This window comes from Podarcis pityusensis (assembly GCF_964106645.2).
Source record: "Podarcis pityusensis genome assembly, chromosome: 2".
Classification (NCBI taxonomy): domain Eukaryota; kingdom Metazoa; phylum Chordata; class Lepidosauria; order Squamata; family Lacertidae; genus Podarcis; species Podarcis pityusensis.
The window spans coordinates 99,146,616-99,159,209 of NC_138029.1; the positions used below are offsets into that span (position 1 = coordinate 99,146,616).

Genomic DNA, 12,594 nt, shown 5'->3' on the forward strand with positions numbered 1-12,594 from the left:
ATCGACTTATCCCAACCAACTCCATCAGAGCATCAGTGTGTGCAGTTGCTTATTACATGGGTTCCGGACATCTACCTCAGAGATGCTGCTTTTTTTTCTGTCATTGAAACTCAGATAGGACTGTTCAGATATTGTCAGCACTGAATGGCCGACTTCAGCAGGGGGCAGAGCCAGCTGGCATGTTGCTATTGTGTATGGGACCAGTAGATGTGTCTCTACTTCCCAGTCCAATGAGCGGAGGGAGGGGCACATCTGAAAGGAGTTGTGAGCAAGGCTGATGCCATGACTCTTCCTCACTCAACCAGCACTTTGGTGGGTGCCAAAAACCCATGCAGTTAGTCCCGTCTTGTTCTGCACACATGTTCTGGATCCACTTGCGACTGCAACATAGGTAAAATGGCTCCCATGTGGGTGGGTGAGCATGCCGACTGACTGCCCCCCTAATGTTTGTGACCTTTTGACAAGAGAGGAGGCAGTAGGGAGAGACAAACACACACCTTCCATTTGTTTTCTGTGTATCCAGAATCCTAAATAGATGCAACCAGTGTGGGGACAACCTTGGGGCCAGGATGCCATAGACCTTATTTACAAGTTGCGCAAGTTAGCAGCCATTGCACAGGAGCCATCTAGTTGCTGCTTTGGGATCGCAGATTCCTTTCTGGCATCGCCTGTCCCTGTTTTTTCTGATGGAGGCCAAAAGGTGACGTGCTGGAAGGAAATATGCCCTGTGGACTTGAGCCCAAATGGCTGTTTAATGCTTTCTGAATTTGAGTGTGCTTCCGCTGAGGATAACAGAGGCCAGCGACTCTGAGGAGGAGAGGGAATCTGTTCCCAATAGTTGTATTTATTTTGGCGCGGCACATTGAAGACAATGAGCTCTGGGGCTTGGTCAGAACAGAGAACGGCTCTGTGTGTGTGTGTGTGTGTGTGTAGGCAGATGTGTGGCTGGAAACCTGTGATGCCACAGGCTTTGGTGTCGCAGAAAAGAGGATGAATTGGAGGCATCCGTGACATTGGCACATTAATATGATTAATGACACAGCTTAATTTGCATGGGTGATTCATCTGTACACAAAAGAGAATTCTCAAATTAGTGGCTTTCTGGCAAAGGCAAGTGACTTTGAAAGGATTTGTCTGAGAGGGAAGAGCAAGAAAGGAGGAATTATTATTATTATTATTATTATTATTACTGAAAAATTAAGAAAAGGAATAGTGTTGCTGTGCATTCTTCTGGATGAGATCTAATGAGATTATGACCCAAATTGGAAATATTTAATATCTTTTATCACTATAAATTATGTATGCACAATCTGCTTAGCTGCCTTCCCTCCCATAAGTCAGGGATGACTTAATTTGACTCTAAGGCAGGGATTAATATCGTTTAGGCCTTTTCTCTGATTACTTTAAAAACACAGCTGAAATTATAATGAACTGCCCAAGTCAAATAGATACAGCCAGTGATGCTGTAACTTGACTGAGAAATCTCTTATGTAAGCCACAAGAGGGCACCCTTGCTACGCTAAACCCAGACAGCCACATCACATGCTTGCGGTGTTTACTCTTAAAAATATATATATTGTATAGAAATGCAGTTATTTAACCTGCTTTTGATTTTTTTAAATAAAAAACCCTAATCCTTAGCCCCAGGGTTGTTTGAAACCCCAGTGATCATAGAGTTTATAGTTATATGCTGCCCCTGGGTAGCTTGCTTTCGATGCAATAAAAGAAACCAAACTTTTGTATGTGGATTCTGTATGGAGTAATGCCTGCTATGTGCTACCAAGGCAGACAACATACAGCAGCACAGTGGGCAGATAGGTGCAAGCTGTGTTCCTTACAAGTGTCTTCAGGTACCTTGAGAACAGTGCATGAGATTTCTGTTCCTGCTAAAATACAGAATGGGCTTTCCTTTCTCTAGCTCAGGAATCGGACCACCACTGGTGATCTCTGAACCATCTTGGAGGTGGAAGAGGGGCACAGCTCAGTTCAGGGACAGGCAGGTTCATCCGTTTCTGCTCAATTTCAGTTTTGCTTGTGTTCATAAATCTGTTCCATCCCAGACCTAGTCCTCTCCGTCTCAGGTGAATGTAGCATACTGCATGGCTGAGTGCTAGGCAGAACAACGTAGTGTATGACCAAAGAACTTGAGGATTTCAAGTACAACAATTTTCGTACTCATGGAAAGAAGAAGAAGAAGAAGAAGAGCTTGGATTTATCACTACCCGAAGGAGTCTCAAAGCGGCTAACAATCTCCTTTCCCTTCCTCCCCCACAACAAACACTCTGTGAGGTGAGTGAGGCTGAGAGACTTCAGAGAAGTGTGACTGGCCCAAGGTCACCCAGCAGCTGCATGTGGAGGAGCGGAGACACGAACCCGGTTCCCCAGATTACGAGACTACCGCTCTTAACCACTACACCACACTGGCTCTTAAAATAGGACCCAGTAGGAAGCTCAAAATAGGACCCAGTAGGAATTGCTGTGGTAGAAAGTTGCATGCTTTTTGTGTAATACTCAGCAAGGGTACCAAGGTGGGTGGTACACAATGGAATTTATAGAGGACAGAGATAAGTCAAAGAGATAAGCCATGAAGCTGGTGGACTCTTCTTTGTTAAAGCTTTTAACAAGGGAGACAAATCAGGCGATTTCCTACTTTGACAGAGGCTCAGGCTAGATGCCCTTTGAGATCTCTGCCAACTCTGTGACAGCTAAAAAGAAAAGTAGCCACCAAATTCAAAATAAATATGGCTTTGTCCACTATGTGCTATGGTCCAGCGACCAGGAATTACCACCAGATTCTACAAAGTGAGCTTCTCCAGGTAAGCCAGCTGGCCATTATTCATGGTAGAGGGCCGGCCCTACCACTGGGCAGAATGAGGTTGCTGCCTCAGGCGGCAGAGGTTGAGAGGCTGGGGAATGGTGGTGAGGTGTTAGAAGACACTGCTATGTGTCCCCTGCATGGCTAGTCTTCCAGTCTCAAATCCAGTGTCCTATCCCCAGTGTTGAAACAACGATTCAGCTGCCAGTTCTGCAGGCTTCCATATGTGCGTTGTTTGTGTGAGGGGCACCTTGCCTTTTGCCGACAAGCAAACAAGACAACACAAGATGTCTTGTGTTGCCCCAACTGGGTTAGATGTAAGCAGTTCTTAAGCTCCTTAATTCCTTGTTTCTACTCAATGGGAGTAGCCACCCATTGATACAACAAGTTCTGAAATCTGGTAGGAACATGCAACACTGTCTTACACTGGGCAGATCACTTGTCCTCCCCAACTAGCAGTGTCTACTCCAGCCAACATGGCGCCCTGTTACTGGACTCCAGCATCCATCTAGTAGACCATCTAACCATCTAGCTCAGTTGGTTAGAGCATGATTCTCCTAGCCCCAAGGTCGTAGGTTTGATCTCTTTATGGGATAGCTGCGTATTCCTGCATTGCAGGGGGTTGGACTGGATGAACCCCAGGGTCTACAATTCCATGATTCTGTGATCAGCCTGCCAGCTGATGATGAGAACTGTAGCCCAACAATATCTGGAGGAAGAAGAGTAGAAGAAGAGTTTGGATTTGATATCCCGCTTTATCACTATCCTAAGGAGTCTCAAGGGACACGGGTGGCGCTGTGGGTTAAACCACAGAGCCTAGGACTTACTGATCAGAAGGTCTGTGGTTTGAATCCCCGTGACGGGGTGAGCTCCCGTTGCTCAGTCCCTGCTCCTGCCCACCTAGCAGTTCAAAAGCACGTCAAAGTGCAAGTAGATAAATAGTTACCGCTCCGGTGGGAAGGTAAATGGCATTTCCGTGCGCTGCTCTGGTTCGCCAGAAGTGGCTTAGTCATGCTGGCCACATGACCCGGAAGCTGTACATCGGCTCCCTCGGCCAATAAAGTGAGATGAGCGCCGCAACCTCAGAGTCGGCCACGACTGGACCTAATGGTCAGGGGTCCCTTTACCTTTACCTTTACCTTTACCTTTAAGTAGTCTCAAAGTGGCTAGCAATCTCCTTTCCCTTCCTCCCCAACAACAAACACTCTGTGAGGTGAGTGAGGCTGAGAGACTTCAGAGAAGTGTGACTAGCCCAAGCAGCAGTTTCATGTGGAGGAGCGGGGAAGCGAACCCGGTTCACCAGATTATGAGTCCACCACTCTTAAGGCAGCATGTTGGCCTTTGTATGTTCTGACTGGCAATGGCTCTCCAGAGAGAAGGCTTTTTAGGACTCAAGATTATCTGAACAGAAATGCTAAGGATAGAGCCTGAAATCTTTTGTGAGCAAAGTGTGTGCTTCAGACAGTCTGAATCGTGTTGTGTTAATTGTGTGGCCAAACCCACCAAACAAAGATGTCCAAGCAGTTCAAGGAGGAGATAGCAGTTGAACCTGCTTTTGCTACAAGCTTATACTTGATTCAGAAGAGACATTATATTTGAATGATGTTGGTACATGAGGATTACAATGGCAAAAGCGAATAATGCACAGAGGTTGTGCACTCACGAGTTTACTTGTTTACTCACGAATAGTCTTTCTTGGGCATTCAATGGGATGTATTCATTGTATGTAAATTTAGGGCCAAAGTCCAATTAAAAAAAGCCAGTCCGGTTTTTGTTTTTTTTAAAGTAGAACAAAAACAGGGATAATTAGGCCTTTAGGGATTTATAGCTAAATATCCATTACAGTTCACATTTGTTTAGCCCATTTAAAAGGGCAAACTCGGTTGGACAGCAGGTTAATGGTAAGTGAGTTTCCGTTTTTTAATTCATCACTTACTTGCCTTGATGGTTTTAAAATCTACCTGATCAGCAGCAATTTGAGGTGTTTTGTCTCCCATCCTCTGCTTGTTTCCTCTGAGCTCTTTAGAATGTTTAATTCATTTACATAAAAGTTAAGCATTAATCCATATCTTCTGTGCTCTTGTTTTAACAGCCCTCATTCTGTAATAGTTAAAAACGCAGTGTGCCTGCTTATTTCATTGATATAAATAAGGATAAGTAAGCAGTTCTTAAAAGGGAGAGGGGGAGAAGACGGGGCACTTCTTTTTAAAGAGGCGCACAAGCTGGGGAACAATTTAGAATTAAATCCACATTCATAAATTCCTTAATTGGCATAGTCATCATCTTTAATTGCTCATTATAAAGGATACCATAAAATGTGATGGGAGTAAATTGTTAGCAGATGATATTATGGGGGGCTATAAAAATGCGTTTTGTAATATGTAAATATTGATGGGGGGAACGTTCGGCATTTAGCGGGAAGAAATAATGTGATTTAGAAAGTGATTGTAATCAAAAACTAAACTGCAGCTCTTCAGCTATGAGCACAAGTCATTTCATTGGAGAACTGGCACCGAAATCTCATGAGCTACATTGCAACTCCATTATCTTTCTAGGGCACAAATGCACAGTTGTTTGTGAATCCCTTTGTCACCTGAATGCCCGCAGCTCTGGTAAGCGTGCGATGTCAATGCAAAGGGATACAGAAAACTGTGTCACATGGTCTCTTATGTATTGAGCATGCTGCGCTGTGATCAGGCTTAAGTAGCATTCTAAATGCCCTGTAGCTGTGGTGGCCAGCCATACAGCGCAGACGTCTCTCAGAAGTACCACTAAGGAGAGAATTCAGTCCTCTTATAATGTGATCTTCCAAAGTTTAACTCCTGGAGTACGACCTCGAACTAGTGTGCTTTGAAGCCATGGATCCAGCACATTGACTTTTCCTGTTGCCGTTAAATCAAGTTGTTGTGCATCTCTGGGTCGGGCTCATGGAAGCTGTGAATGGAGCTCCAGGTTCATATATTTCCATAGCATGGTGTCAAGGCTGTAGGGCAGACTTCCCCAACTTGGTGCCCTCCAGACACTTTGGAGGGTGGCTGCCATCAGCCCCAGCCAGCGCTAACAGCCCCAGGTTGTGGACACCTGCTCTAGGGAAGGGCTGTGTTTGCAAACCGCACTGCCCCAGTAGAGTTCTTTGCTATTAAAAGGTCAGGTGTGAGCTTGTTGTTTATGCTGTGTGTTAGTCAATACAGTGGTACCTCAGGTAACATACGCTTCAGGTTACATACGCTTCAGGTTACAGACTCCACTAACCCAGAAATAGTACCTCGGGTTAAGAACTTTGCTTCAGGATGAGAACAGAAATCGTGCTCTGGCGGTGTAGCAGCAGCGGGAGGCCCCATTAGCTAAAGTGGTGCTTCAGGTTAAGAACAGTTTCAGGTTAAGAACGGACCTCTGGAACGAATTAAGTACTTAACCCGAGGTACCACTGAATTGGGCTTCCCAGAGTCACTTTGTCTGATGCAAAGGGCAGCCTCACAGATTGTTAAAAGGAATGTTTCCCCCTGCAAAGGAAAGAGGCATTTTTAAGGCCAAGCTATCTCTCCTCTCATGTTTTTTTGCCTTCCTTATGGACCTTTATGTAATGAAAATCGGGGGGGGGGGCAGAGAAGAGAACTCTTCCACTTTATAATGGCAGAGGCAGCTTTAGGGGAATGTGACTGGCTCCCCTGCTCAGGGTGCAGGGACTAAGGGGGCACCTTTCTACCTCCTTCCCAAAGCCTACTACAGTGGCACCTCGGGTTACATACGGTTCAGGTTACATACGGTTCAGCTTACAGACTCCGCTAACCCAGAAATAGTACCGCGGGTTAAGAACTTTGCTTCAGGATGAGAACAGAAATCGTGCAGCGGCGGTGCTGCGACAGCAGGAGGCCCCATTAGCTAAAGTGGTGCTTCAGGTTATGAACAGTTTCAGGTTAAGAATGGACCTCCAGAACAAATTAAGTTCTTAACCTGAGGTACCACTGTATGTTCTTACCTCTAGAAGAAGGCGTGAGGGCTCTAGGACCCTGCCAGAGCCTTGCGCCTCCTTCCCAAATGCATTACTTAAGTTATTTTGAAACATTTATCTTACTGTAACTAGTTTTTAAGACTGTTCTGCAGCAAAAGTTTGGAACTCAATTCTTGTGGGTGAAAGAATTCATTACCACACAAGAATTGAGTTTCAAACTTTTGCGGCAGAACAGTCTATTGTGTGTTACAATACACATACGGAGTTTAAGAATGCACAGTATTTGGAGAACGGGAGTCACAAGTTTCAAACGTGCTAACTTGTGAGTAAATGTCTGTTTCAGGATCTCTATGTAATACTAAGCCAGTTCTGGTACCTGCTGTGCTATACAATAGAATATTTGCTTTCTATTGGCTTTGGAAGGAGCCAGAACATGAACATACATTATAGTGCTACAGTAGTTCTGTTGTGGGCATTATGTCTCTGAATACCAGTTACTGGGATCACAGGTGGGGTGAGCGTTATTGTGCTCTGGTCTTGCTTTCGGGCTTCCCCTAGCCAACCAGTTGGCCACTGTGAGAAGTGGGTGTGGGACAAGATGAGCCATTGGCTTGATCCAGAAGGCTGTTCTTAGAGCAAAGTGACACCAAGGTTATAGGAGCTGGCTGTACAGATTTCTTGCATAAGATACATAATCAAGGTGGGCACAGATTGGCAAGAATTACCTGTTTTTAAGATGGGGGAGTGCATGGGTGCACCCTTTTATTAACTTTGGGGATATCTCTGTGTCACTGATACAAAGCTCTTTGGAGTTAAAAATGAATAGGTACAAAAATTGATATTGCCAAGTCACTGACACTGCGCTGTTAAAATAAGGCCTATAGACTTTCTTCATAGAATGTTGCTGTGGGATTGTCTTGCTCTGAAGATGTGGCACTGTGCAACAATAGTTTTACAAAGTTTCTACCAGCACCTGTCTAAGCCCTCGTTAATTGCTGCCTAATTTTGTTTTTTCTCTAGACCCTGGATGTGGAGGAAAGCTTGGGATATGCAGAAATGCTTCTGCCTATTTTCAAATGGGAATTTGGATTTACTGCAGGATATGTACACTGATAAATCTGTTTAACTACAGTCAAAACCTGGAAAAGGGGCTAAGGTAAGGGGAATGCTTCATCTTTTTAATAGACTATGAGGATTCCTAGAATGTCTGATGGGTAATGTTAATGACCTTCAATTGACGTTACACAGGTAACTGATTTGGGAAGGTGGAAAAACATGATTTGGAATGCATTTTTTTGGAGTGCTGTTACTCAGCTCTGATTACCTGGTTCTAAAGATTCAATCCTACTTTTTTCAGAGTTGCTTCTTGTTCCTGAGAGATTTCTCTTCATATTCCTGGGCTACAACCAGTACCAAATTTTGAAAATACCAGTGTAAATCTAGAAATATTCTCCAAGCCCAGATATGCAGGAGCAGGGCCACCTCTATCAGTACCTGGCATCCTTGGGCAGTTATCAGAGCACCTGAGGCAGACCCCAACACCAGGATCTGCTGCCCCCATGGATCCTGCTGCCTGAGGCAGTCACCTCACTTTGCCTCATGGGTGGGCTATCCCTGGAGCAACTGATGGGAGTCCTTTTATTGTTTTTCTGGCCTGTCACTCTGAGCTGCACCAAGTGGCTGGGTCTTGGCACTCCTTTCCTTTCTGACAGTGCTCCCAACTTAGCATCACTCTGAGGAGCTCTAATAAACATTAGGAAGAACTTCCTGACAGTAAGAGCTGTTCGACAGTGGAATTTGCTGCCAAGGAGTGTGGTGGAGTCTCCTTCTTTGGAGGTCTTTAAGCAGAGGCTTGACAACCATATGTCAGGAGTGCTCTGATGGTGTTTCCTGCTTGGCAGGGGGTTGGACTTGATGGCCCTTGTGGTCTCTTCCAACTCTATGATTCTATGATTCTATTCTATGATTCTATGAAATTGAAAGGTTGGCTAGACTCAGCTGCCTAGTGTTGCCTCCCCAGCCAGGTGTGTCCAGCAGGGTCCTGACAGAGGAGGATGACCACTGGAGGACACTTTGTCCAGGTCTTCTTCCAACATGGAGCCAGCCCTGTGCATGGCCTAGTTACTCAGTGAGGGCAAGGCACTCTGCAGATGTCCAGAGGTGCTTGCACCTTCATTATGGCATTGCATGCTAAGTCCTGGCCTTAAAATGCATTGCAGAGGGGTTGAGCTCTTGTTAGCGCTGTCTGAAATTATGTCCCTGGCTCCATACAGAAAGATTGAGCAAAGCCAAAGCTGGGACTTGCTGGGATTCACAGAATTTATGTTCTCCAGTCAACTGTCTGATACTGCTTAAGAGACAGCAACCCCTTCCATCTAGGGGCCTGACCTCCCATCTCACCACCACACTCATCACAGGTTATAGTTCTGGTTCATGCCATGGAATATCTAATTCATATTGTGGCCACATTGTTGCTTGGATGTAAGCCAGTGTCCTGTTCAGCCAGAAGGTGCAGATGGCAAAGCAGCAATCTTTGGCCGGGGTCCAGAGCAATGGTACTTTGGATGTTTTCATGCCACACAATTTCCATTCTGTCCTTTTAAAATCTCTTTCCCTCTCTCTTCCCTGTGGCATCATTTCTGTAATTTAAAACCAGTGTTGTTCAGGTTTTCTAGACCTAGGACTAGGGATAATTCAGATGAAAATGGAAACGGGAGCACAAATTCCCTATCTTTAATCGTTTGTCCCATGTCTGGACTGCAAATCAACCCAGTGAATATGATCAGTATTTGCTGTTGCTGCTGCTGCTGCTGCTGCTGCTGCTGCTGTTGCTTTCAATCTGCCACTGATGTTTTTATATGTGTTGGAAGCCACCCAGACTGGCTGGGGCAACCCAGCCAGATGGGCAGGGTATAAATAATAAAATTATTATTATTATTATTATTATTATTATTATTATTATTAGTGATGTGTAATTGATTGCACCCCCCCATCTGCACTGTTTCCTTTGCCTTGAAATGGGTTGAAATAATGTCAAAACTTATGTAATCTATGTCTCAAATTACATATATTATGCTGTTATGTAACTTGTCCACAGCAGACATCAACAAGAATAGCATAATTCTTGATGGGATACAAACTGCAGCAGAAAAGAAACAGCGCTGCAAGTGATGGATATAGGATAGAGTAGAAAATGATGCCCAACCCATAAATCCAACCACTAAAATAAAAATAAAAGTATCTCTCTACACCAGGGGTTAGGAACCAGTGTCCCTCCAGGTGTTCTTGGACTACAACTTCCATCATCCTTGACCATTGGTTATGCTGGCTGGCATGGATGGGAGTTGGGATCCAACAGCATCAGCAGCACCACAAGTTACCCACCTCCCCCCTCTCTCTCACACACAAACCACTTTTCGTCATCTTTCATTTCCCCAGAAGATAGTCATAGCAGTGCTGGTTTGAGCTACCATGGCTGATCCGTTGCAGACCAGTGATTTGAATGGTCTGTTCCAAAACGTTACTTAAAAGAAATCCCATGTATTTTATTTGTATGCGTGTGTTGTAAAGATCTCATGCCGAGCCATGCCCAGCCCTTCGAACAGAATCACACCCAGAGACCCTTTCAGCTGTGTATATGGAGGAAGCCTCAGCTGCTATTCTGAATCCCTTCTTACTATGAGACACGGCTGGTAGCGAATTGATCTTGGCTTAGGTGCAAATGTGATTCCATCCCCTTAAGTATTATGTTTTTAATAATCCATTCCAATTAATTTCCAGTCTGTCACCAGCCCCCCCCCCCTTTTGCAGCTTTCCCCTTTTTCTTTTACATTACTCCCAAATTATATATTGTCCGTCTCACTCATTGTCTTCCTTTCCCCCACCCCTTCCCCGCTGCCTGCAGGATGAGGTCCTGTGCCAAATCAATGCTTCCGTCTCAGTGGCTGTTCCTGGCATATGTGTTAATGGTGTGCTGTAAATTGTTGTCCGCGACTAGCCACCATCCCCGGGGGCACCCAGGTAGGAGCTTTTAAACTCATTACGCGCCGCCGAGGCCAATTAATAACACTCACTGAATGTTAGCGTCCACTTTTTAGCCATGGATAATTGATGAAGCTGTTGACACTGCGCTGCAATCGGAGCAGGAAAGGTTATGAACACATGTGTACGGAAAAAGAAAGAAAGAAAGAAAGGGATGAGTTATTGCTCAGATTTCAAAAGAGTTCATGGTAACGTTTATGTCGGGCAGTTTCCCAAGTGATTTCAAAACATCTTCCCGGTTTGCGGTGTTTTTCTTTGTTTCTCCTTTGTAACCAAAAGCAAAATAGATCTCAGTTTCGTATAGCAGAAAATAAACCCTTTTGTTACAGAAAATGAAGGTAGGTCGGGTGGGGGGGGGAAAGAAAAAATAATAATGATAACTTACTAGTGATGTTTCACACGTTAGTTTCCTCCCCTTCAGGTGATAAGCTGATTACTCTAACAAAATAAATTCCGTTTTTATAACAGCTGTGACAGCCCTGCACAGTTGACAGGCTCTGTAGGATGTGAAAAACAGACTGGGTTTTCCCAGATGAAGATATCAGTTATGGGGGGGGGGGGGGGAGATGCACTACCTGGGTTAAGGAATCTTCCGAGAGAGGGTTTAGTGGGTAGGAACCTCCTGAGACCACTTGCTCACCAATCTAGGGATTTCAGCCAGAATCATATGCACGCCCAAATCTGTTGAATTGAAGACTGTGTCTCCCCACAGTGTCTCTTCTGTGGGCTGTGGGAGCCGCCAGCCTGCCGAAGCGTGCTCCCTTTCTGTAAATGAAAGCTACTTGGCTCACCTGAGAATTTGGTGTAGAAGGTTTTAGACTTTGAGCCATAAGTGCTTGCCAGGCAGGACAGAACCATTTTGCTCGCTTCCCAGTAGGCGGGTTGCTGTTGCTTACCAGGAGAAGGCAGGGTAAGGTGGCAAAAAATGGCTGCTCTACAAGCACACTGCCAGGAGCGCCAGATTGGCTCTGCTGGTTCATTTGCACCATGCTGACCTCCCTGCTGCCATGCCACTCCTAGTAATTAACAGGGACTCCCACCTGCCAGGATTGTAGCATGGCAGCTCTGCCCCACCAGGATTTCTGTATTTCCCCCTCTGTTTGCTTGGCCTTTCCTGGGGTTCAAATCCCTGTGGACTGGTAAAGAGTGCCTTGAGCCTCACTTGAGTTGCAGGGGTTGTTGTGGGAATAAACAAGACAGACTTTTCAAAGTCCTTTGTATGGTGTGTGTGTGTGTGTGTGAGAGAGAGAGAGAGAGAGAGAGAGGAAGTGCAATGCTCACTCCAATATTCTGAGCAGCTCTAAATTCCAAAAGTGCAACACTTTCCCAAGTGCGGTTTCTTTCGGACGATGTTCACTGGAGGTTCGTTGTTGTTTGAACTTATTTGCGCGTTGAGGTCCCCAAGTCACCCCAATAACTCACACCACACACATCAATTTTTGTTTAAGGTTTTTTGGCATGAATTTGGCCACAACTTTATTTAAATACACACACGTGAGTGGTTGCTTAGGCATTGGTTATGACTATCTGTCCTTGCCCCAGGGACAGAACTGACTTCCGGATTCCAGCGGAAGCCAGTCAGGGAAAACAATATTGGGGAGAAAAGAAGCTGGGCATCAGTCCCTCATTTCTCACCCTCATACCCCCGGGGGGCTTGCACGGCCCAAGTCCAATGCCAGGGACTAGGACGAAAAGATGGCAAACCCCTGGATTCCTTTAATGGAATTCCCTATGCAGCACCACCATTGGAGGGGTGGGCACTTACCCCTCCACCAACCAATTTTAA

The 12,594-nt window shown here is 45.3% G+C and overlaps 1 protein-coding gene across 1 annotated transcript in view; it reads left to right on the forward strand.

The window, feature by feature from the left end:
• Window positions 1-12,594, forward strand: part of TAFA4 (TAFA chemokine like family member 4) — a 141,913-nt gene that overhangs the window by 47,281 nt on the left and 82,038 nt on the right. The window contains exons 2-3 of the mRNA XM_080995943.1: window positions 7,788-7,923; window positions 10,672-10,787. Coding sequence (XP_080852069.1) covers window positions 7,844-7,923; window positions 10,672-10,787 — 196 coding nt within the window. The 5' untranslated portion in view covers window positions 7,788-7,843. The remainder of the gene's footprint in view (window positions 1-7,787; window positions 7,924-10,671; window positions 10,788-12,594) is intronic.